The sequence below is a fragment of the Periplaneta americana genome, chromosome 3 (assembly GCF_040183065.1).
Source record: "Periplaneta americana isolate PAMFEO1 chromosome 3, P.americana_PAMFEO1_priV1, whole genome shotgun sequence".
Taxonomy (NCBI): Eukaryota; Metazoa; Arthropoda; class Insecta; order Blattodea; family Blattidae; genus Periplaneta; species Periplaneta americana.
In genome coordinates this window covers 96,140,214-96,166,748 of record NC_091119.1, presented here as the reverse complement: position 1 = coordinate 96,166,748, position 26,535 = coordinate 96,140,214, and the positions used below count along the sequence as shown (strand labels likewise).

The window sequence follows — 26,535 nt, the reverse complement described above, 5'->3', positions numbered from 1 at the left end:
AAATTGGTTTGGTGCAATGTCGTTGTTTTTAATCGATTATTTAACAACACTATACAGCTACTAGGTTATTTAGCGTCGATGAAATTGGTGATAGCGACATTCTATTTGGGGAGATGAAACCGAAGATTCGCCAGGAATTACATGTCATTCGCCTTACAATTGGGGAAAATCTCGGAGAAAACCCAGCCAGGTAATCAGCACAAGTGGGAATCGAATCAATGTCACAACGCAGCACCGGATCAGTAACAACTCCCTAGCTTGCAATGTAATTATTATGAATGTGGTAGAAACTTCACTGCCGGATTAAGAAGATTTCGGACAAAAATGCATCTCAAAGACAGCCCTTATACCGCTTTTCTTATCGTGCATTAATTTAGTAAGAAGTTCGAAGATCATTTCATGATGAAGTGAACTTAAGAAGACCAAAAATTAATGATATTCAAGTTGCAGAGGTTCTTCAAGAAAATTAGAACCTAGCCAGAGAAAACCCGTTATCCGTCAACAGTACCAATGTATTAAAATTAAACAAACGCCCGCAAATGCCATACAGCATTATTTGGAAAATTTCACGCAAACTTCTGAAAATAAAGCTTTATAAGCTTTATAAGCTGCAAAATATGTTTGAATTTAAGGAAGCTCACTATGCACTTTTCATTATGTTATTTGCTCAGTTTGAAATTGAACCGGAACGATCATCTCGAATACTGTGGACAGATGAGGCTCACTTCAGTTTCAATTGTTGTTGTAGTTGTTTAGTCAACTGTCCGAAGACAGTTCTGAACCTCACAAGTAACACCAAGAAGGCACTACTTATGAAGCAACTGGGCCAGGAGATAATGAGGTAGGGTGGCCAGCTCCTTTCCCCCTCCATTGCATACATCGCCGATTAGCTACATATTACACTAATCAGACTTCACATGCATACAAACAATTGTTCTCTCTCTGATACATATCGTCAAGTGAGATGTACTGCCTGATAATAGATGTACGTATCAGCTAAAACCTCAATCAGAGGATTTCAATAGTGGAGCAGTTACATTAATTTCAACCACGTTAGTTGCTTATAATAAGCCTATAGCGAGAAGAAAAATAATATGAAACTTCTATACAAAATTTAAAGTGTAGACATTTTAAAGATTCATGGAGTACATTTGATAAACGTAGGCCTATACAGTGTTTACAAAAAACATTTAAGATATTATCTTTCTGAATTAAGCAGAAATCAAAAGCGTTTGCCCGTTTGCAAAATGGCAGAAATAATGTGCAGTGATCATTTAGAATACAGCAGAATTCTATAGGCCAATTCGTTTCACGTTTGGATTGCTGTTTTTCATCCTGAAACGAAATATTATACATGCAGACTTTATTTTCTCCTTTAACGTTTCACGTATCTGCGTCGAAATGTTCGGAAATATGTTAATTTGCAAATGAAAATATATCTACTGTATTAAACAGTACTTACTTACAGGCTTTTAAGGAACCCGGAGGTTCATTGCCGCCCTCACATAAGCCCGCCATTGGTCCCTATCCTGAGCAAGATTAATCCAGTCTCTATCATCATATCCCACCTCCCTCAAATCCAATTTAATATTATATTCCCATCTACGTCTCGGCCTCCCCAAAGGTCTTTTCCCCTCTGGCCTCCCAACTAACACTCTATATGCATTTCTGGATTCGCCCATACGTGCTACATGCCCTGCCCATCTCAAACGTCTGGATTTAATGTTCCTAATTATGTCAGATGAAGGATATAATGCGTGCAGCTCTGCGTTGTGTAACTTTCTCCATTCTCCTGCAACTTCATCCCTCTTAGCCCCAAATATTTTCCTAAGAACCTTATTCTCAAAAACCCTCAATGTCTGTTCCTCTCTCAAATTGAGAGTCCAAGTTTCACAGCTACACAGAACAACCGGTAATATAACTGTTTTATAAATTCTAACTTTCAGATTTTTTGACAGCAGACTAGATGACAAAAGCTTCTCAACCGAATAATAACAGGCATTTCACATATTTATTCTGCGTTTAATTTCCTCCCGAGTGTCTTTTATATTTGTTACTGTTGCTCCAAGATATTTGAATTTTTCCACCTCTTCGAAAGATAAATCTCCAACTTTTATAGTTCCATTTCGTACAATATTCTGATCACGAGACATAATCATATACTTAGTCTTTTCGGGATTTACTTCCAACCCTATCTCTTTACTTGCTTGAAGTAGAATTTCCGCGTTTTCCCTAATAGTTTGAGGATTTTCTCCTAACATATTCACGTCATCCGCATAGACAAGAAGCTGATGTAACCCGTTCAATTCTAAACCCTCTCTGTTATCCTGAACTTTCCTAATGGCATATTCTAGAGCGAAGTAGCTGTATATAATTCGTTTGACACAAGGTTACGTAAAAGATCAGTTTATTAGTTACTAAACAGTAGGTGTAACAAGAAAGTATACGTATTTCATTTAAATAGAACCGATATTTTATTTTGATAAAAATTAAGGAACTTCCTGACCTAAAACTCCAGTCTGTTAGTAAAGGGCTGTGCAGAGGATTGGATACACTCCCAAAGTCTCACTTGAAACAAATTAGTGTTATAATCATTGCTTACGTGATTATACAAACTTGCGCATAGCGCTTGAAATTCAGCTCTCTGGTGATTCCTGCATAACGTCAATTTCGTCGCTAGGAGTTCTGTCCGATTCTAGAGATTCGTAGCAGAACACTTAGATTAAATTGACATTTGGGGCATTTAAAAGACTCGCCGTTGCTTATTAAATACGTCGTACAGTATTTTATGAATAATAGATGCCATTTCCCAACTTCTGTGTCACAATTATATTAAAATAAATGGTTGTCATTCTTGATATTGAAAGATATTACATATGCTATTACAAACTAAGGCACTAGCTTTCTGTTGTTCAATTCATACACCATACATTTTAGGAATAATGAAAGAAACTTAATACATTTACATGAGCACTGTAGCCTTTCACGTATTATTATTATTATTATTATTATTATTATTATTATTATTATTATTATTATTATTATTATTATGAGATGTTTCAGTGAATTAAACTACAGTATTATCTTCCATTTCCCTGAATTCATAATTTAAGCATTTGTAAGTAGGTCTAACTTTTCCCTCTCTTAAAATAATATATTGACGTTAAAGTGCCATGCTTTTTACTAATTGATAGGAAAATGCAGTCACAATGCATGAGAAGTACAATTGCGCGATTTTTTCTTGTATATCTTGTAGTGGTGAAATAAATACCTAACAGGCCTGCTGATTAATCTGTAGTGGACAGTAATAGTAAATGCTGTAATATTTTAGTGTGTGTGAACATTTTTAATTAGAAATTGGGATTAAATTAAATTACGAAGTTAGTCTGCAAAATACTTGATTAGAAATGATTTACTGTTGTGTTCCATTCTGCAAATCGAACCACAGTAAAAAATGTGATTTGTTTTTTTCATATTTTACACAAGATGGTGGACTAAGAAGGAAGAAGTGATGTTTAGTCATTTGTCTCCAAGCAAAGCATCACATTTCTGCAGCGGACAAAAGCCGATTTCAGCATTAGAACAATAAGAAAATCTTTGTTTCCTAATACACTAGTACCATCCGTATTTGAGGATTTCCCAAAACATAAACAAATATCTCAGGATTCTCAGGGACGTTTTTTTTTTTATAATTTTGCCGCCCATAGGCACATGCACATCTGCTTCCCCCGATCCCCATTTCTCTTTTGTTAATATCTACATCTCGTTCCCCTGAGGTGTTTTCTGTCGTCACTCATGACTTGTAAATTTAATTAAAGTACAAAGAAAAATCTTTGGTACACTATACGGTGATAGTTGTACCTTATCACAACAAATAGGCCTAATTGCAGTAATTATTTATTTATTACTCGTAGTGACGTAATAATATTTGATTTGGTTTGCAGGATGAAGGGAGCACGTTACACCAAACTCGGCACCCGCAACCTAAAATCTCTTTGTTGCGTATGTTGTATCCTAAATCATGCAAATCGTATATGTGTTGATATTCAGCAATAATAAACCATTGTCATAGAATATTTCGCAATTACAAATGAGTTTTAATCATACTCTTTTCCTCGAAGGTATTCTAATTGTCTTAAGACAAGACAGATTAAGAACTGTTATTGTTTAGTCAACTGTTCGAACACAGACCTGAATTTCACAAGTGATACCAACAAGGCACCACTTATTAGGTAACTAGACCCGGAGATAATGGGGTAGGGTGGCCAAACTAAGAACTATATTAGTTTAATAATAATAACAATAATAATAATAATAATGATAATAATAATAATAACAATAATAATAATAATAATAATAATAATATCTGAAAGTGGAAGATATACCAGTCATTCACTTTCAGCAATTAAAACGAATTAGAGGGAACGAAATCTGAAGGAAGAACATGAAACTGAAAACAATCAACTTGCCAAAGTAAATGAACCAGCTGAAGAATGTAGTTTGAAAGCAAACTTTTTAATTGAATAAATCCAGGCTTTCGGGAAACAACATTGTAAATTCCATTAAATCATACTGAAAATCTCCATACTATTATTTAACACATCATCAATAAATCTCAACTAATATGGTTGGCATGTTTACAATCTTCGTACTCGATCAGTAATGCAAAATTTATCAAAGAATTTTCACGATACAGAGTGCTTATACTGTTTTTCTTTAAGATGGAACACCATGGCATTAGTGCTGCGATCGGAGAAACAACTGAATGTCACATAGCGTGGTAGGCCTGTTGTATTGTATTGCATTGTATTGTATTGTATTGTATTGTATTTATTTACGTTCCATGGTATTCGTACATTGCTTCACAGCTATTATGGAACATTTCAAACGAAAAAAAATCTGAATAGTACTATAAAGTCTTAATAGTCACAGTCTAGTTGAAATAAATACAGAAGAGTTTTACAATATAGTCTACTAGTACAACACAGAGTTTTAGTATCAATACTTAATAGAACACAGAAATATTCATGAAGCATTGTTGAATGTCATGAATTCACCTACAGAATAGAAGGTGTGAGGAATTAGGTACTTCTTTAATTTGGTCCTAAATAATCTTATATTTTGAGTTTCACTTTTTATATCCATAGGGACGCTATTAAAAATGTTTACTGCCCTATAACGCACTCCTTTTTAATAGCACGATAGACTTGCCGATGGAATATGAAGGTCATTTTTGAGCGTATATTTTATGCTATGAACTATTGAATTAGTTACATAGTTTTCAAGATTACATACGAGGAAGGCATTGAAATTATATGTTTCGTTTTCCAATTCAACAGCACAAATTTCTAAATCCCTGTCTTTGCAAAAAAAAATCCCTACCATGGTAACAACGGTTTCAAAATTATTTAATGATTCCCATTTTATATTTCTGAATCTCACTTTAGTTGGTTTTCTTGATGATATGTTAATATTTATATTTAGGAGCAACAACAGTTGAGTTACCAAAGTTACAGTTACCACGTGGTGAGTGCTCAATAGCAATCTTGGCGACATTTATTGTGCACACAATGTTAGCATTGATACGTTTCGTCTTTCATTCCCTCTCGATTTTTGTATTGTTTTTTCTAACATCGCATAAAATGTCAAGGAATGTTTTAACGTCAGCCATCTAACGTTAATCCCATCAGCTGACAGCGTGGTAGTCCATATTGGAAACATAGGGCTGTAGTTCCAAGGTGGGCCGCTTAACTGTCATGTGCCATCTTTAAAAAAAATAGGTATAGTAATGAAACTATTCATCATTTAATAGAACTGTGAGGCGAACCTAGCAGCAGAAATTGTGATGATGACGCTCCGATTCCCACTTTTGATCTTGCTATGCGCCAGCTTGTATAATCACGTAAGCAACGGTTATAACGTAACAGACCGGACAAAAACAGTAAAACGAAAATGAGAACAATTATGTGGAAATTTTCATTATTATAATAGCACAAGTAAATTATGTTTATTATTCATGTTGTGACGTCTCTTCCACTTAGGCTATAATAAAGATGTACAAGTTGAAAGACAGAATTAGAACAAATTAATCTGGCACTTAAAGTACACATCAAGAAACACTATCGAAACATTACAAAGTACTAGCAATTCTAACTTTCTTTCACAAAGCTGAAAATATGATTTGCAATTAAATTAACTAAAAGAGGCATTGAAGTAGTAGAAATCTGCTCATTTGAGCATGTAGTCCATGTTTTTGGGATTCTTTTGGTAGTCGACAGTACTTCATCTGTGGCAAGTAATCTCAATAGTATTAATAATTTTATAATGCTACCAATATTTAATTCTCGTTTCGTATCTTAGTTTCGTCTTTTGTTTAGTACTAAATATCCTATTACAGTTCATTTTCGAAAGGAATGACTCGGACGCCATAAAAGACGTTGGAAATACCAAATCCGTTTGAAGGAGGATAAAACAAATTGAGTCTAACGTCCGATGCTCATCTTATGTTGTTGGTGGTGGTGATAATGACGATGATAACGACGATGATGAAGACGGCGACGATGACTAAAAGATGTTAGAAAGACAAATTTCGCCTGGAGAAGGATAAAATCAATTGACTTTAACCCTTCATGCTTCTATTATGTGTTGCTGCTGCTGTTATCGATGATGATGGTTGATGATTAGAGAAAGTGAACAGGTTCGAATAGCGGTGCTATTGGAAATACGAGCATTCTTGTACTACAACAGTATCATTTATTTTACATAAGCCCACCCATCCTTCAATAACGCTACAGCTCCCGGTTTTAGCACGAATTGAGCCACAAAGCAAGTCACGACAGCCGGTGGCAGGCGGGCCCGCAATGACCCATGAAGCAGCATACTTGTCCCTTGCGGCAGTCCGATGCGCGGGTGCATTTGGTCTTGTGACAGGCGGCAAACTGCGGTCTGGCGGGCAGAGGGCATGGAGACACATCTGCAACAACAGAAATCTCATTTCACCTTAACAAACTAACCGCTGCATTGGCATCACACTGAATGACGTCACGTCACGTAGAGATGAGTAACTTCGTAGAAAGGCCGCAGACGGACGTGAAGGCGTGACCGTGCTACAGTGAACGTATTTCCCATGGCAAGATCACCATAACACCATCCCTAGTTTTGTGGTCGCATCGCTCTCTCCTTGCAGTTTTATTTATCTTCCTCATGACGGAACTGACAAATACAGAGAAATGCTGTCTCTCTGCGTTCATTCCACTTTCCTGAACAAAAATATCGACGGTAGAATGCGAAGTTACGAGATTGCTACACAACTTAAACGTGAAATCGAAAAATTTAATATTGTACGTTCGCTCGGAGAAAAACCGAGGATGGGGGCTGAATGCAGAAGGCCACACAAGTTATTGCTGTTACCTTCGTTCCTCGCAGAGGTAAACACCACATAGTTGCCAGTTCTGTAACGATTTAGAGTGTACGTAGATTGCAGTACCTCTTTAGTTTTCTTAGTGTACATTAAAATTAGTGAAATATGTGGCGACCATGGGAGTCTGTTTAAAAGAGTGCACAACATAGTGATGACGACAATAATTATTGTAATGTTCGTACTTCTCCTGTTGGAAGAGATCATTCATTAGAGCAGCGGTGGCGAAAATGCGACTCACGAGCACATTGTGGCTCGCAATGATAGTTGTGCTTTCTACTTCCCACAACCCCCACCCTCTCACTCACTGGAGTCAAACTCCGTTCCATTTGTATTTGTCTCTGATCTGCGAGTGGCATATCGTCGCAATGTCTCTCTCGAATACATATACATCTACAAAAACGAAAGTTTCAAGTAGGATGGGAGGACGCATTTTTTTGCTGCCAATATGAATGAGAATATTAAATGTATGATTTGTTCACAGTATTACGAGAAAACGGTGGTATAACATAAAACGGCATTATAATACACGTTACTGATGAAACATTAAAAAGTTGTGTTATTATTATTATTATTATTATTATTATTATTGTTATTATTATTATTATTATTATTATTATTATTATTATTATTATTATCTCTGTACATCGATCCTTTTGTGTGCTTAAATGCGACAGGCTCATGACAGTAGATTTACTGGCATGTAAAAGAAATCCTGCGAGACAAAATTCCGGCACATCCGGCGACGCTGATATAACTTCTGCAGTTGCGAGCGTCGTTAAATAAAACATAACATTAACATCGATCCTTTTCCAGCAGATGTACGAATAATGCTGTTAGATCTTCAATTTAAACTCACAGATTTACAATTTGATGTTAAATGAAAGCTAGATGTAAGGACTTGACAAATGTTGAACTTTTCAAATCTTTGCCAAAAATAAATATCCGAAGCTTCGTTCTTTCGCTTTCTCTTTTGAAGCCATGTTCGCTACAACTTACGTTTTTGAAAAATTATTTTCAACGATGAAAATAGTAAAAACCAAATTTAGATCACGACTGACAGACAAATCCCTTCGTGATCAACTACGACTGGCATTAAGTGACATCATTCCTGATTTTGAAACTCTGTCGCAGAGACATTCTGAAGACAGTTAATAGGTTGTGATAATGTGTCCTATGTTTCATTCTCCATTTCTTTCTTAGTTACACGTACTAAACATTAGTTTGTAGCCTTGTACTGTATAAAATTATATTAAGTGCTTGATGTAAGGCAAATGAAAATCCGTTAATAAGTCAGTTACTTCACTTCCCCTTCGGGTGTCCGCCTCCCTCCATAGGTGCTATGCACGTTGCAGGTTACACAGTGGCTCGGCGCACGATGACGTTTTCGCCACGGCTGCATTAGAGAGACAAACTGCACATATTAAGTTATAAAAAATGTATACCTCTTTTTTAGTGAAGAAGAAGGCAAATGTGATTCACCAATTGTTAAAACTGTTTCAAGATCATTACTGAAGAAAGTGGGTATGGAGAAGAATGCATAGTGTGATATGAACAAGTAGAATAAGAATCGAAGCTGTACTAGAAAGAATGGATGAAGAAAGAATAATGTTCAAACTGATCAGGAAGAGAAAAAGGAACTGGTTGGGCCACTCGCTAAGATGACACTGCCTACTGAAGGATGCACTGGAAGGAATGATGAACGGGAGAAAAGTTCGGGGCAGAAGAAGATATCAGATGATAGACCGCATTAAGATATATGGATCATATGCGGAGATTAAGAGAAAGCCGGAAATAGGAAAGATTGGAGAATGGTGGCTTTGCAATGAAAGATCTACCTTTGTGTAGAAAACCAATGAATGAATGAATTAATTAATTAATTAGTGAATCTTGAAATATCAACAAAGACGATTAATATACAAGCATTTACAAGAAAATACCCAAAATATAACGAAGAAAACAATCTGCCGATTTTCGAAGTGGATAGCCATTATGTGTTTCTGATTTCAAATAAAAGTCCACTTAATTGTTTACTAAAATATTAATTCATTATATTTTATGTGGATAATTACGGGATAAATGACTTCTAGATGCTGAATACATACAAAATAAGATTAATACTATAGAATTAATCAATTCATATAGGCAGATTTCGTGTAAAAAAAATAAAAACATAGCACAAGATGGCTTTATAATACAGATGGCGTTGGCCAGTCTCTATTTTAACGCTCACGGCAATGTATCGAACGTCCAGTTGTTGGTAACTTTTGAATTTTCTAGACTAGACTTTATAACACCTGGTACACGTTAGAGAAATGCCTGGATGATGTCTGTGGTATCTCCGGGCTTTGTAAGCCACTCCTACGATAGTCAGACAGTCAGATTTTCACGCATACAGTCCGGGTTCGAATCCCGATCAGACCTACGATTTTTCATAAAATCCATAGTGACACTTGTGGAGGACAAGGTCGCAATTGGAGTTTTTCTCGGGGTTCTCCCCTTTCTCCATATTAGGCATCTAATCATTCCGTAAACATCTCTCCATTCCGTCATCATTCCATAGCATTAATTTCCCGAAAGCCGGCTGGCGATGCACGGATAGGGCTGACCTAGGTACGAATGGGATTGTCTGCTCGAAACCTGGGTACGCTGCGATCCTCAGTGAAGTCAGTCAATTTGGGTTTGGGTATGCGCCTAGCTGGAGGATTAGCGTAATAGATCTTGAAAGGTCACAGTGCTGGGTCGTAGTGTCCTCATCCGAACTTCAATTCAAAGTTCACCCATACGCGTCTTTTATCTCATCTCACCGCTATCGTATGATAATAATATCGCCTGCATTATTTCTGATAGGGAAGAACGTGAGAGAGATTATCTTAACTCCTTCCCACCCTGTAGTCTGGAGTGGTTCACAGATGGCGCTAGTACTGGAGCAGGGATTTATGCTTTAACACCGGTCAGTACACTACTGTTTTCCAAGTAGAGCTAAGGATAACATAGATTATGTGAAGGCATGAATATCTACATTTTCTCTGGTAACCGGGTGGCTCTGAGTGCATTAAGCAGCACATGGTAGATCCAGGCTGATCCAAGAATGCAGAATTACCCTGGAAATCCTACCTAGGAATAATAAAGTGTAGCTCATTTAGGTCCCAGGATACAGTGGTGTGTACGGTAATGAACAAGCCGATATACTGGCCAAGGATGGAACTAATATCCAATATTATGGTTCGGAACTTTTTTCCTTAGAATTCCTATATGTGCAGTTAAACGAAATTTATAGATCACCCTGAAGTGGGGTTTACGGGAGCATGAAGGTCTATACTAACTATGAAACAGAACAAAACTCTTAATGACAATCAATATCTGATTTAATTAAGCAACTTCTAGTCGTATAAACTAGAAGCTTAAGATGGACAACAGAATTCCTAACCAGACACATCCATCTGAATAAGCAGCCACATATATTGGGCCTCACATAAGGCCCAACTTGTAGGAAATGTGGGATAGATGTACAGCTATAATCTCACATTCTGCTGAATTATCCAGGTTTAAGATATATATCTGACATATGCAAAATTAATACCGAAATTTTCGCGGAAACACAGTTTGTCTCCTTTATAGATTTAGGAAAATAATAAAGCCCAGCAGCATCGTGAAACTGGTCGCTGTGGTCTGCAGGTGTGATTTGTAGGGTCATTCGTGGCCAAGTGCTGCAGTAGTTGTCTACACCTCAGTTATGAAGGAGAAGAAGAATATCGTAATATCAACTTCGTGGTCTCGTGATTTCCATGCTTATCGACCGAGGGTGATGGGTTTTTAAAGCGATAAATATCGTGTTAAAACTAGGTTACCTTGATGACTAGTTTCAGCCTGTTGTAAGCTATCCTCAGAACTGGGTGGTCCTGATTTTCGCGCTTTCTGATTGTGTTTCCTGTGGGAGTGTGTTTGTGTAGTGTAATGTGGAGTCAAAAAGTGTGTGTGTGTGTGTGTGTGTGTGTGTGTGTGTGTGTGTGTGTGTGTGTGTGTTTTCTGAAATTGAGTTGTGTGTTGAGGATTTCATGGGGATGTGTTTATGTGTGTCTGTATATTTCGTATTGTTCTAGTGTGTTTAGTTTCTGGATTTGAACATGTAGAAGTCGCGGAAACCAGGACCACTGAGTTCTGAGGATAACCTACAACAGGCTGAAACTAGTCAACAAGGTAACCTAGTTTTACCACGTGAAAGAAATAAATTATATATTCCGAGGTGATGTAGTGTCAAAAGTTGTGTAATCAAGATGTATATGTACGATAAAAATCATTAGCAAGACTTATTTCGAAACGGAAACAAAACTATGACACGTGAAATGTCCTGTTCTTGAATGGGGAGCTCGAGGCAAAATCAATTACCCACTCATCGCCCACGCAAAAATTAAAGAATGAACCTAAGTGTGAGCATGGGTTTGTGCTACTTTTCACCTGAAATCCAGATGTTCATTAATGGGAGTAATCTACTTGTTTGTGCAGTTGTTTTTAATAGTATTTTCATTCTGTCACACGTCAATACGATTACATTAATTTGCATAACGATGATGTACACATTTTTTGTAATTGTATTACGTGGTGGTGTGGAAGAGAAGGCCTGATGGCCTTTATTCCACCGGAATAAATAAATAAATAAATATATATAAACGAATAAATAAATAAATAAATAAATCAGAAGACTTCAGCATCTCCCCAAAGTTTGTGATTAAAATAATAATAATAATAATAATAATAATAATAATAATAATAATAATAATATAATAATAATAATAATAAATACTCTAATTATCTCCTACATAAAAAGTGAAACTGATTTTTGTTGATACAACCTCATTCTTACTTCCTTTGTTAAATATATTCTTTGAATGATGTGACCGGCTTTGACTAATTACTTCATTCTTACGAGAAATACCAAAACTTAAGTAGCCTAATTAAAGCTTGTTACCTGATCAATGCCTCATTATCAATTATTGGTATTTTATCCTATATTTATGTTGCCCAGGAAGCTCAGTTGGTCTGACTACGGACTTGGAAGTTCCCTAATTATAACCCGGATGGTGACGGAATTTTTTTCTTGCAAAAACTTTCAGAACGACCACCGGAATCCATTCGGTTCCTGTCAACTTGAGGTCTTCCTCGGGGGTAAGAAGCGGTTTCTCATTCTAGTGCGGTTGTCGGGAAAGCATGGAACTCTACCTCCATGTCAGCATGCGCCTTCATGGCGTCTAAGGAGGATAATTTTACTTTATCTTATTTCTGTTTAATTTTGCGAAGGTCATTTTTCATGTTCAAAATAGTTGTTACACCAGCTGGCTATCATTCTCAGTTTTAATATAGAAGCGAGCGCGTGTTCCATCCACTCGAACCTTACCACACTCGTGATAAGAGAGATGTCACAACTTTCGAGTGTTCCGTCTGCGGTTACAAGTCAATTGGCTCAGGTCTTAACTGTTTTCGAATGGGAGATCGGCCTACGGCCATGCCATACAGTGTTCAAAGAATTCACTTAGTTTTATTGCTGTGCGAGACCTGATATAGTTTCAAAAGAGGAAATTATGGAAAAAATAAATGAAACCCGAATCACGAAACAAATTTTGAGAAGAAAATGAAAGTGGTTCGAAAATTGTTACTTTATAAAAGGTCAACTCGAGTCTACAAGTCTGCACATTTCAATCAGACACTGTTTGCATTTGTATTAACAACTTTAAGGGAAAACTATGGTCAAATAATGGTGAAATATTAAGAAAATCCCCCTTTTTGTTTTTATGTTCAAAATTATATTTGACCTTCTAGTTGCTTTCATTTCCTATTTGAAAGTCCTTTATCAAATCAAATGCGGCCAAACATACGGTGCGTGAGTGAGTTGAGAGAAATGTTTTTAATGCTTTTTTCTCGACTTCGAAATTTTAAGCAGTTTCTTGAATAAAAAAGCTCCTTGCAAAACAGTTATTGTCAGGTTGGTCTGAAACTTCTTACAAAAGTCGCATAGATTCACTTAACAAATAATTTATTGTAAGACTTCGTAGGATGATAATATATGTTAAAGAAAACTTCAGTTAGACTTCGATTGTGTATGAAGTTATGAGCAACAAAACTGAAGCAATCAATTGCTTTACATTATGCGATTATGTATTCATTGAATGATTCAATTTTTACTTTCTCATTACACGACATATAAACAGAAAGTTGCTATAAAAACGATTTCGAGATTTTCACTAACATATGGTCCATACATATTTTCAGCATCCAAAATCTGGTCCTGAGCATACCGTCTGTCTGTTTGTCCATCTATCAGTGTACAGCAATGTCTTCTGAACTATTCAACGTACTTTGTCATATTTATTATCTACGGCTCAATTTACCCAGGTATGATGAGCATGAACTATAATATTTTTAGTAAACCATAATAGGTCTTTATTTGAAATCAAAAACACGGAATGCATAATACACATCAAGACTCAGCAGGCGAATATCTTCATGACTTTTTGTATTATATTGAATAACTGACAAACGAAACGGTGAATTCAGTATTCCTAAGACAAATGATACATTATTAGTTGCAAATTAGCCACCGGCGTGGCGTCGGTTAAGGCGCTTGCCGCCGGTCTGAAGTTGCGCTCGGGTCCGGGTTCGATCCCCGCTTGGGTTGATTACCTGGTTGGGTTTTTTCCGAGGTTTTCCTCAACCGTAAGGTGAATGCCAGGTAATCTATGGCAAATCCTCGGCCTCATCTCGCCAAATACCATCTCGCTATCACCAATCTCATCGACTCTAAATAACCTAGTAGTTGATACAGCGTCGTTAAATAACCAACTGAAAAAAAAGTTGCAAATTTAATTCAAGTCCTAACCCTTTGGTGATAAGTAGGCGTGAGCAGAGCCCTCTATTGTTAAAAGATAAAAACCATTTGTTACGCGTGGGTGAACAAATGTAGCAAGATCTTCAAGGTTTAAAACGAAAATGGAGGACTCTGTTCTGAGTCTCATATGAAACCACTATTAACGTTGTACTCTTTAACACCTATATCACTTTTATTTTTTAGGTTATTTTACGATGCTTTATCAACATCTTAGGTTATTTAGCGTCTGAATGAGATGAAGGTGATAATGCCAGTGAAATGAGTCCGGGGTCCAGCATCGAAAGTTACCCAGCATTTGCTCATATTGGGTTGAGGGAAACCCCCGGAAAAAACCTCAACCAGGTAACTTGCCCCGACCAGGAATCGAACCCGGGCCACCTGTTTTCGCAGCCAGACGCTCTAACCGTTACTCCACAGATGTGGACATATTACTTTTAAATTTCGATTTTCGTAAATAGAAAAGAATGTCACTGCCATTATTACCATAGCCCGAGTTAAGTACACATTGCAGCGTGCTGTATTCGCACAAGAGCGCGGCCGTTGGGCGACAAAATCATTCACAAATAGGAGTCATAAGCACAATAAGCCTCAGGCTGCAGTGCAAGCCTTCGGGCCCCTTCTCCGTTAAAAAGAAATGAAAATAATATTATAAACTATTAAAATGGCCCTACGTATAGGTATTTTACGAATATTCGTGCAAAATTAATTATACATATTTACTTAACCCGTAGTCTACAATACATAAATAAAGTAAAATAGCAAATAACTTACTTTAGGGATTATAAAGAACGTATTTAGTGAACAACAGAGAAAATTATAGCCTATCTTCTTATTTGTGCTCATATTAAATGATTACATGTTTCATGTCTTTTGAATAATAGTTAAAGAAATTAATATTATTTGCACAAGATAATGGAACTGAATTGTTGCGAAACGTATAAAACGCGGAATGAGAAGCAGGCCCACCTATATATCTGCAGTGCTCGGGAAAAGTGACATAAGTCAGTTTCCGCAAACCTCTTTTGATAATTTATTGACAACTTACGGAACATCTGCTCGCTTGGAAAAAAATACATAAGTATTTCTCCCATTAAAATAATTCATACAGAAATAATCAAATCGATATAAACCAGTATAAGTTGTCAATAAATTATCAAAAAAGGTTTGTGGAAACTGACATATGTCACTTTTCCCAAGCACTGCAGATATATCATCTTCGTGACACTCTTTCTTACAGAAAAAGCAAATAAGTTATTAGAATAAATTATACTGAAGTTCCATAATTAAATAACATAGAACTGTTAGATTTATATAATTTTTACACAAAATGTGTGCTAAGCGGTGTTAACTCCGAAATTGTGTACAATGAATTCATTCAGTAATTCTTGGCGCGACAGCCCATGAAGGGCCAAGACTGATCAGCCTAGCCCGCTACTGGCCTTATGTCCACATCCCTCAGCAGAAGGGAAAGATCACCCAATCACAATCCACAATAGAGGTATCTTGTGGTTAGCACGATGATCCCCGAAGACGTTATAGCTGCTTTTCGAAACCGGCTTTCGGCACCATCCGTAGCTCGCCGAAATTTCATAATAAAATTCCTCTCTTATAAGGATTCGAACTAGCCAGCATTCCGTAACGCGCGGCCCGGCATGTTCCCTTAGTCAACGACGCTACGATACGGGACAATGAATTCATTAAAGCGACATTTTTACATCTACACTGTAATAAAGTTACGGAGAAAGTTCACCAAAACCTAGAATCCAAATAATAAGTGACTATCTCGATGGCAGAACTCACCGAGGCAGCAGACGTCGAAGAACTTGCAGCAGAATTCACTATTGGTGTCGATGCACGTGGTGCAGAAGTCCTCTGTGGGCGCGGCGGCCCCCAGAGCCAGTGCGAGGGCCAGCAGCAATGGTTGCATGACGCAGAGTGTCGCCCAACGCGCCCGCGCGCCCCTTTAAGACTCGGAATATCCCGGGATTACACATGCTACACCACGCTTCTGCTTTCCTGTTGCTATAGCGACTCGATGCCGCCCCTCCCTGTTTTCTCATAGGACAATTTACATAAACTCAGACTAACGTCATTTAACACGGAAGTACCGTAAGAGTTTAATACTGTAAATGTGTTATTCAGTGAAAATATTTTCAAAGTATACATATTGAACACAAATTCATTATTGCATACCGAAATGAGTAATAATAGACTTGATTCGAATTTGTTGTACAAAAATAAATATATATTGTGAATAAAATTTTACTGAAATGTTCATTATTAATAATTAATCTGAGAGAAATTCGAATCAATTCATAAACTTCGTAATGAAAGCCATTTCGAAATATTATTTCCATGAATTTTTTCTTCCTTACAGCAGGAGAATATTTCGCTGAAAAGTCCTTCTATAGGGGTTATTAGTAACCTACCAGTGGCGTAGACAGCAACTGAGGCTTTTTTCCTTCAATACCGAATGTGTTTCCTTTGGAGCATGAAATGATATCGCTTGGAAACAATATGTCATTCCCCAGGAACGATACATATGCCTTTTAGTTTTCTAGATGTCATACGAATATTCTTTTCTTTATAATTATGGAGTCTGATAGAAGTTAGTAGGCCCACAATTTAATCAGTATATATTTGGGTCCATCCAAAACAATAGTCTGGCGAAACATAGATCGGTAACCACACATTCCAAAAACGGGAAACATTAGAATTGCTAACTTTACGCAAGCATTAGTTAGATGTATTAAGGCCAATATGACTTTTTATTCAGAGCGATTACAAAAGTGAAATTTCGCTGCTTTCTTAATAAATACATGGTTTTAAAAGGTAAATAAACATCAATAAAAATATGTATTTTCTTGCACAAGTGTAAAAAATATGCACACAAAAATACTTTTACATTGAAATATTCATGCATTTATGTGCACAATAAAAAGTTTGTAAAATTATCTACACAAACATGTTTCCCCCATCCCCTCCGAAGAAAATAAGTTTTTCATATGCTTCAGAAAAATATGTGTTTATGATTTTTGCGTATAAATTTGTGTTGTATTGACAATAAGAGTAGAGTTGCCTGGTGTCAAGTATTTGAGACCGGAAAAACTTATTCCGTATGTATGGGTTCATTAAGGGACACCAAAAATCCAGTATTTATAGACGGTCAACTGTTTTTAATTTTTTATTCTTTTTGTACGGATATTATATTGTAAAATATCATAACCAGTCAGCTTTATTAACAACAAACAAACGTGACAACGAAACAAATAAATGTATACGTGTAGCCTCTGTTTCAGTTAAAAATAATTAATTATATATTTCCAACCAATAGCTATGCATGATTCACTCAATAGTTCCCTACCCAAGGGCGGGTCTTTCACTGAAAACCCAGCATTCTCCAATATTTCCTATTTTCTGCCTTCCTCTTTGTCTCCGCATATGATCCATACATCTTACTATTGTCAATCGTGTGCGATCTTCTTCTGCCCCGAACTCTTCTCCCGTTTACAATTCCACCCAGTGCATCCTTCAGCGCACAGTTTCTCCTCAACCAGTGACTCAACCAATTCTTTTTTCTCTTCGTGATCAGTTTCAGCATCATTCTTTCTTCACCCATTCTTTCCAACATAGCTTTATTTCTTATTCTATCTGTCCATTTAACAAGCTTCATTATTCTCCATATTCACATTTCAGATGCTTCTATTCACTTCTCTTCACTTCGTCGTAATGTCCATGTTTCTGCTCCATGCAATGCAACACTCCACACAAAGCACTTCACTAGTCTCTTACTTAGTTCTTTTTCCAGAGGTTCGCAGAAGATGTATGATTATTGGTAAGTAATTGTATTTATTTTTGTTGAGTTGTGTGTAGTATATGTGAAGACCGAAAAGTGGTGAAATCAAAACGTGTGATTCTCCTGCGCATGAAACAAAGAGGACTTGTGTGTATTTAGAAAACTAGAACATTTATTTAATATGGACACATTTTCAATTGCATTTTCTCAATCTGAATCCTATAATAGTGTATATACTTGACTCTGGTTTTGAAGAAGACGGCTTCACTTCATTGCTGTATTTTCCATGTAAAGAGAGGTACGTATTGCATATGTTTTTCATAGCACAGTGTTCCTGAACTATTTTCCAGTAAAGTGTTTCTCTATTTGTTACTATGATTACCACCAAATTCTTGAAGTATTGCATTCAACTTCTTGTGATTGGAGAATTTAAGTTCTGTGACGTTAAAAACTGCTCACTAAATTGCACAACTCCACCGCGAACGTTAGTATGTAAATTAAACTGTTCTCTACTGTGCATATTATTGCAAGTAATGACTGAAGTCAACCACCCATAGTCGCAGATATACTGTGAGTTGTAGGTCAATATATGAACAAAGTATAGTAAGCTAATGCAATAGATCTATATGCCTGCTGCACTCAACTTGAAAACAGTGTTTTGGTACGAACTTCCTAAGACTGGTCATAATCTATTTGTTTAGTCACCTAACTATACGGAGCAATATTTAGATTCAAGCATAGCAGTGCTCAGTAGAAGTCCCTGTACTACTCTGAATTGATGTAAACAATACGACTTGTATAACACGCGACGTAGTTAACTCCATAGGTTCGGTGTCCGAAGTTCCATCCCTACTGATGACTGATTGCATTGGCAATTCCTTCTTTGTCGTTGGCATTAATTTTATTAACATTTCCGGATTTTCTTGTGGTTATCATCTAATACACAGTCTGTTACGGTAATGCTTCCACTAACATTTATATATATATATATATATATATATATATATACCTCTCTAATTTTGTTAGAACACGCCCATCTTTCTATACTACTTCCAAACACTTTTTGAAAGTGAAAATTGTAACTGTCAGTCACCATAAATTTGTTGTTCTTTTCGTGTAGACCTACCACAGTGTTTGCTTAGGTTAATTCAGTGTAATTGAGCAATTACAAGCTCAAATTTAAGTTAAAGTAACATTCATCGGAAAACAGAACAGTGTAATTTTTAATTAGTTATTTTTCGACGCTATGGTTATCAGCATTTGCCCTTAATGGGTTGAGGGAAAACACCGGAAAAAACTAAATCGAGTAACTTAGCCCAACCACGATTTTAACCCGGTTCCGCTCGTTTCACAGTCAGGCATGCTGACCGTTACTCCACGCCGTGAACAGAATAGTGTAGGTAGCCTATGAATTTGTCTGTGAACATTTCAGATAAGAAGAACAAGGAATTCGGTTGTGCACTTGGTTGACCCGGGAAGGAGTACCTTTATTTACCTATCATCAACCGCACCGTATCGTCGTGGTCTTAAGTGTTTAAGGCTGGTATTCATACTCGACACTTTCGATTAAAGTGTCCTTGGGAAGACGCAAAGTATCACTTTTCCGTTGCACAGTCGACACTTTGGTGCAACGGAACACTTTGGATGAAAGTGTACTTCCGACCACACTTTGAGTCGAAAGTGTCACTTTGTAGAAAAATGGCGGACGTCTTGGAAGTTGTCGAATTATTTATTAAAACGTGCGGAAGAGATGGCACAATTAGTGGACAATGTACGAAAGCGCTACATTAGGGATAGGCCTAAAGACAATTCCGTGGAATTTTATAATGATATAGAATTAAAAAAAATGGTTCCGATTTGATAAAAAAAAACTGTTTTTGAGAGTGCTAATCTTTTCGATGACCTGTTGACAAAAACGAATAACAGAGGTTTGCCAGTGCCTCCAATAATACAGTTATTGACTGCATTAAAATTCTGTACTATAGATATGTACCATACATTAATATCTATAATATTATAGTTCAGATATTTCTGTAGTAACATTCGTATATTTATAACCTCAATTCGATGAAGTGATATGTAGGTAGATATTCCTATATAACCTATTTTTTATTACTGAAATGAATTTTGAGCCACTTTCGTCAAAAGTATCACTCTGCAAAATGGTGATATAAAGTGTCGACTATGAATACCAGCCTAAGGCAGGCATCGGCAAAAATATAATCGTGTTTACTAGCAATAGTGACATCACAGGAACAGCGAAGTGAACTGTGTTTGTTTCACCCTTCCCTTCCATTCAACTCTCCAGTACACGAGCATCTATCAGTTGTGGATTACCTGCTTAAATTTAGATCGTTTCTTTCTGAAAATGTACGTCTGTTCGGAAACTCGTGTTTAAGGAAGAATACGAAGAAGAGTACTTTTGTTGTGCACATGATGACTTTGTATGATGCCTCGTATGTTCTAAAATTCTAATAGGCATTTAATATCAAACATCGAGCGATATTATGACAAATGTAATAATCAAATGATTATCAGGAAATCACACGCAAGCATGAATATAACCAATCAAACTGTATACGGAAATGTATATAAGTTAGTAGAAAATAAGGATAAAAATAATTTTCTTTTCGTAAGGCCGAACGAGCCGAACCAGTTACAACAATAGAAAAATAAAATAATAGTTCCCAGTATTAAATGTGATGAAACAAGACAAGAGTGAAAGTTCCATGCCAGTTATGTTATTACTTTGGATATCGCAAAATTGCAATAATGAAGGAGAGTTCATAAAAACATATTTCAATAAAGTTTCTAACATTATTTGTTCCGAATTATCTGATGTTTTAATAGTATGAAATCATTCCAACGGACAATACAAAGGAGAGTAATGGAAATTGAAATACTAGCTTAACGAGAAATAAAATGAAAGATGCATCAATATAATATAGTCATTTCCTTGCTCTAGACGAAATATGGATATCAATGCAGTATAATTGCTAATTCTCCTCCGCGGAGTTACGAAGGATCTCTCCATTCAAGAATAATTGCTCGACGTCATTCCACTTAAAGTAAATACGAGAGAATAGTTATTCCGATCATTAAGAAAATGTGTGGGAGAAAATAATATAAATATAAAGAAACTTATACGGGGCTCGAAATATGACTGGTTTAAAAAAGTCTACTTGCTGGTCTAAAATGTTATGTAAGAGAACTGGAAGTAAGTCAAGACATGAAATATTTCCATTGTATAACACATCAGACTGGCTGGCTTAGATCTATTAAAATGTTTTCCATAGAACAATATAATTATATAGACCTATCATAGGTCGCTAGCCGCCACCCTACATAGCTGCTATATGTAGCTCTACATTCAGTATATTTTTTAAAACTTGTAAAATCTAAATAAACTGACAGAAGAAAATTTACGAGATTTATTAATAGTAGCAAATTGTGCTGTACCGGTATTTTCCTAGCTTTTTGTGGTAGCTACAATAAAACTGAAATGAAATAAAATTTAATTTGTCCATGTATAAATCATTATGTGTTGTTGACTACATGAGATGCTTGTGTTGAGAGTCCGCCAATGCGATCCAGAGTGCTCTATACTCCTACTGATTGTACGTAATATATATTGCGGCTTGGATCCAGTGATGTCATCGTACAAATTTACCGATGGCTGCTCTAAGATATCATAGCATGACTCGCATTACGGAATGAGCGCTGCTTCGAGTCCTCATGCTGGCTACAGGACATCCCGTACTGGTTGGGCGATGATTTATCTCTGCTAAGGCCAGGAGTTGGCTGGTCGACCTTGGTCCTTCATGGGTGACGCGCCACGGGAAAAAAATTAAGCTTTAAGCAAGAGTTGGGATAGATATGTGATTTACGTACGTATGTACTCTCATTCTCAGAAATGGCTGGAAAACGTAAACAGACCACTTGCGTTCCAAGCCTACTGTTTTAGACAGAACACGCCCGCTTTTATGCTGATGAGTAAACACGGCAGATCCAGGAGCGGACTGTGGGAAAGAAGCTGTAGTCTTTACATGTTACCTCTTCTTAAGACAAACATTTAATTAAATCTATACAAAAACAGATTAGTCAAACTGAACGACGTGGAGTAATCAGTACAGTGGTGGATACAGTTAGATAGTTAGTGGGGTTTGAAAAGGGCGCGTCAGCTACTATGGCTATTTGCGCCCTTATCTAACATTTTTCACAAAAGAGAAACACAATACAATAATCTGAATGCTTAAAAGAACTAAAAAGCGTTGTCACGGTGGTGGATACATATTTCGAGTCAACTCTTCAGCAAGATGAAGCATATTAATTGTAAAAAAATGGTTCCAAATCTCACATTGATTAACAGAGGACACACTATAAGTGTGTGGGAGGCTTCTATGCCTTCTGAAGAGATAGCTTTGCGCATACCCTGCCAGATTGAAGACGTAGGTATTTCGAATGATTAACGCATGGCAAGAACAAGGCTAATTTCGGCTGAAAGACCACAGGGAACAGAATTGCATAATAAATATTACGACTCCTTAACAACATGCCATGTTTGGGAAGAGCTTCAGCGTCATTCTGACTACTTCGAACATTTATTTAATTCAGGACTGTGACAGTCTGCAAGAGTGACAGGATTTAATTAGTAATTATTCGTAAATAATATATGTGCGTGTGGATTGAGAAGTTAAATCATTGTTTAGTATCAAATTAAATTGAAGTGTTAGGAGTAAAATTTCTCCGTTTTGTTCGTTCATCTCTGATCTGTGGCTTTAAAGAGACGTTCGTTCAGTTTTCTTTGTTTACTTAACACGCTTGTAACAAGATGTTCATATTATTAGCAGTAGTCTAGTATAAATACAGTATGTATGTATAGCCTGTATGAAACTGAAATTGTTCTTGCAATGCGTTAATCAATCGAAATACAGCTTCAACTTCGCAGGGTACGCTGAAAGCTATCTCTTCAGGAAGCATGTAAGTCTCGCACATACTTATAGTGCGTCATCTGTTAATCAGTGAGAGATTTGGAGCCGTTTTTATAATTAATATACTTCATCTTGCTGAAGAGTTGACTCGAAATAAGTATCCACCGCTGGACTGATTACTCCACGTTCTCAATTTGATTATTTTTTTTGAAAAGCTTTAATTAAATGTTTGTCTTCCAGAAGAGGTAATACGCAAAGACTAGTTACTTTCCCACAGTACGCCCCTGGGTCTGCCGTGTTTACTTATCACAACAGCATAAAAGGGGGCATGTTCCGTCTCAAACGATAGCTTTAGAGCGCAATGGTCTGTTTACGTTTTCCGGCCATTTCTGAGCATGAGGGTACAAGCACGACAGCTCAGTAACATGCATCGACCGTTATTACTATCCAGTTTGAAACTAGATTAGATAAAGTTGTTTATTATTAAATAATGCGCTTACAAGCAAACATTCTGATGGGGGCAGATAAAAAAGTTATTTTTTTTTCTTCTACCATGTTAATAATGTCAAAAGAAGTGCTTATACAAATTTTGGCCACTCGACCGCAATTACGAGGCCGTCCAGAAAGTAATTTTCCCTGAAGCCTTTTACAGAAAAAAAACCACAATTGCATGGAAAAATTTATTGAAACAGATACAGCAATTGTTGCACTATTTATCAACATATTCCCCACTGGAATTGAGACATTTGTCATACAATGGGATCAATTTTTGCATTCTTGTGTCAATAGAAGTCAGCAGATTGGGATCGGAACCAGCGTTTGACAGCCGTGTGCACCTTTCTGTTGATCCTAATTCCGGTGGTGAATATGTTAAAAAATAGCTTAGCAATTGCTGTGTCAGTTTCAATGAAATTGTGTTATCTTTCTGTTAACGGCCCCTGACGAACTTATTTTTTTACAGCCCTCGTAATTGCGGTCGAGTGGCAAAAATTTGTACAAGCACTTCTTTTGACATTATTAACATGGTGAAGGAAAAAAATTTAACATTTTTATCTGCCCCCATCAGAATGTTTGCTTGTTAGATAATATTCAAGCGTCAACTCGTGACCTCAGACTGCGCCCTAAATGTGGGTTCGAATCCTGCTTGGGCTGATTACCTACTTGGGTTTCTCCAAGGTTTTCTCAACTGTAAGACGAATGTCAAGTAATTTCATGGTGAATCCTCGATCTCATTTCGTCAAAATACCATCTCACTGTCACCAATTCCACTGACGCTAGATAACACCATTGCTGATAAAGTATCGTTAAATAATTTATAAAAATATTCTTGCGCTAAAATAGTGTTATTCATAAGAGTTAGCCCTTCAGCAAATAGTCAATAGAACTGACCGACTTCATGGCAACAAATGAAATATAGACAATTCAATAACATTCTGTACATTCCAGTAAGAATATTTGTATGTGCGAACATCTCAAAGCCTATTGGACTCTGTCCATTAGTATTCATCATAGATAACAGATACGTCTGTCGTCGATCATCAGATTCGTAGGCAAGTCACTGTGTCAATTACTTTTAAATCGATTATGTAACCACGTTGCATTGTCTGCGCGTTTGTCTATTCAGCTATTGATAGATTAGGTAATAGATATGGAGAAACTGTTTTGTCGAGATGAATCTGAGAATTCGCCATGGGATTACTTAACCCTAAGGTGCATGACAGTTGGAATATACAATAATGCATAACGGGGCTTCCTAAGACCTCTTGTGTAATTAATGGAGTAAATATGAATTTTCTTCTCTTGGGACTATGGAAAAGCTTAAAATAGTTAACACGTTTATTAAATAACAATGTCTAGCTCAAAATGAAGCGATAACTGTATTAATCAATTAATATTAACGCCTTGTCATTATACTAATTTAAGTTCTTTAGAAAACTTACTTCAGTACCGTTGATACAAACCCAAAAGACATTTGAGAGCATACTAAAAATTGCAAACAGATTAATATCATTTAACACGTAATTTAAATTAATTGAAAAGTACTAAGAGTCCCGGGACCCCCGTTATGCATCCTAGGGTTAACATTCGCTTTACAATTGTGTAGAATCATCGAAAAAATCCAATGCAGTTCTAATGCCCTTAAGCGATTAGGTACAGCTTACAGCAGTAAAATTTTGGAAATATTCAACATTTTTTTCCTCCATTACTGTATCTTGTGCAATAATGAAAATTAATATGTGTAAAACATTGTCCTTCTGCTATATGAAAAAAAAAATTAAGATTTAAAAAAAAATTATATACTTTTTTTTTAATTCAATTTACTGTGCAGTGGTGAAGCGTTTCCCACATAACTCAAAAACTATCCAGCATTCTGTGTTGACATTTTTTGTGTGTATTTATGCATGTCATATCTACAATATGATGAAAGATCACTTCTCTATCTTTGATAAATTCATTTTTAAAAATGGTCAAATATTAGCATTCTCTTCTAGCACAAAATAAAAAATATATATATATATATTATTTATTAAGGAATATAGTTGAAAGAGCATGATATTGTAAACATGTGTTTCAGCAATAAAATGAAAGCGAGAGAACATGAAGTTAACAAGTTTGTGAGTTATGAGGGAAACTCTTCATCACTGTACAGTGAACTACCACCATTATGAATTTTGGAAAAAAAAAAAAAAACATTAAAATCGTAAAAATATTTTTATGCTCGACCATGCCGAAATGTAGTAATTAGACACCTGGTAGCAGTCCTTTAATACCTGTCATTAAAGTACACATACTCATTAAAGTACAGGTGTTCAGCCAATGACAACTCAGCTTACAGGTGTTCAGCCAATGACAAGTCAGCTCTGTACCGTTATAAAACCGCAAGTATCGATTATTCTCGGATATGCATTCGAAAGAGAATTAGCGAAAAGTCACGGAGGCTGGAAATCCAATACTGTCGCAGAAGGTTATGTTCTGTTACTATAATAATTAGCGTTAATTGTAAATAATATTCAAATAAATTCAATTTGTCATCTCGTTTTTCAATGTCGAATTCAATAATCAAGGTTATATCAAGTTTAACGGGATTACATCAAGGTCAATGACATTATTGTTCCTCTGAAAAAATCAATACTTTCGCGTCTGCGCACATCTCACAATTCACGACCTAGAACAAGGTCACTTCCTATCTTGTCAGATACAAATAAAATGTATACATCTGAATAATTTCAAGTTAGAAATATGGTCGAGCATAAAAAGTCGTATGAAACTTGCCTATAATGGTAATTAAGACGCTCGTATGAATATTATGAAACTCGCTTGAGCTCGTTTCATAAACAACCATACTTGCGTCTTAATTACTATCATTATAGGCTCGTTGCATAATGTACTATTTTCATATAGCAGAAGAACAGTGTTTTACATATACCAATTTTCATTATTGTACAAAATACAGTAATGGAGGAAAAAAATGTTGAATATTTCCAAAAATTTTACTGCTGTAAGTTGT

At 36.3% G+C, this 26,535-nt stretch overlaps 1 protein-coding gene across 1 annotated transcript in view; it reads right to left on the bottom strand.

Annotated features, from left to right (window-relative positions):
- LOC138696285 (uncharacterized) overlaps positions 1-16,278 on the bottom strand; it is a 39,809-nt gene extending 23,531 nt beyond the window's left edge. Inside the window, exons 1-2 of the mRNA XM_069821023.1 lie at positions 16,101-16,278; positions 6,882-6,973 (exon numbers count right to left, since the gene is read on the bottom strand). Coding sequence (XP_069677124.1) covers positions 6,882-6,973; positions 16,101-16,227 — 219 coding nt within the window. The 5' untranslated portion in view covers positions 16,228-16,278. The remainder of the gene's footprint in view (positions 1-6,881; positions 6,974-16,100) is intronic.
- Positions 16,279-26,535: the final 10,257 nt, after the last annotated feature.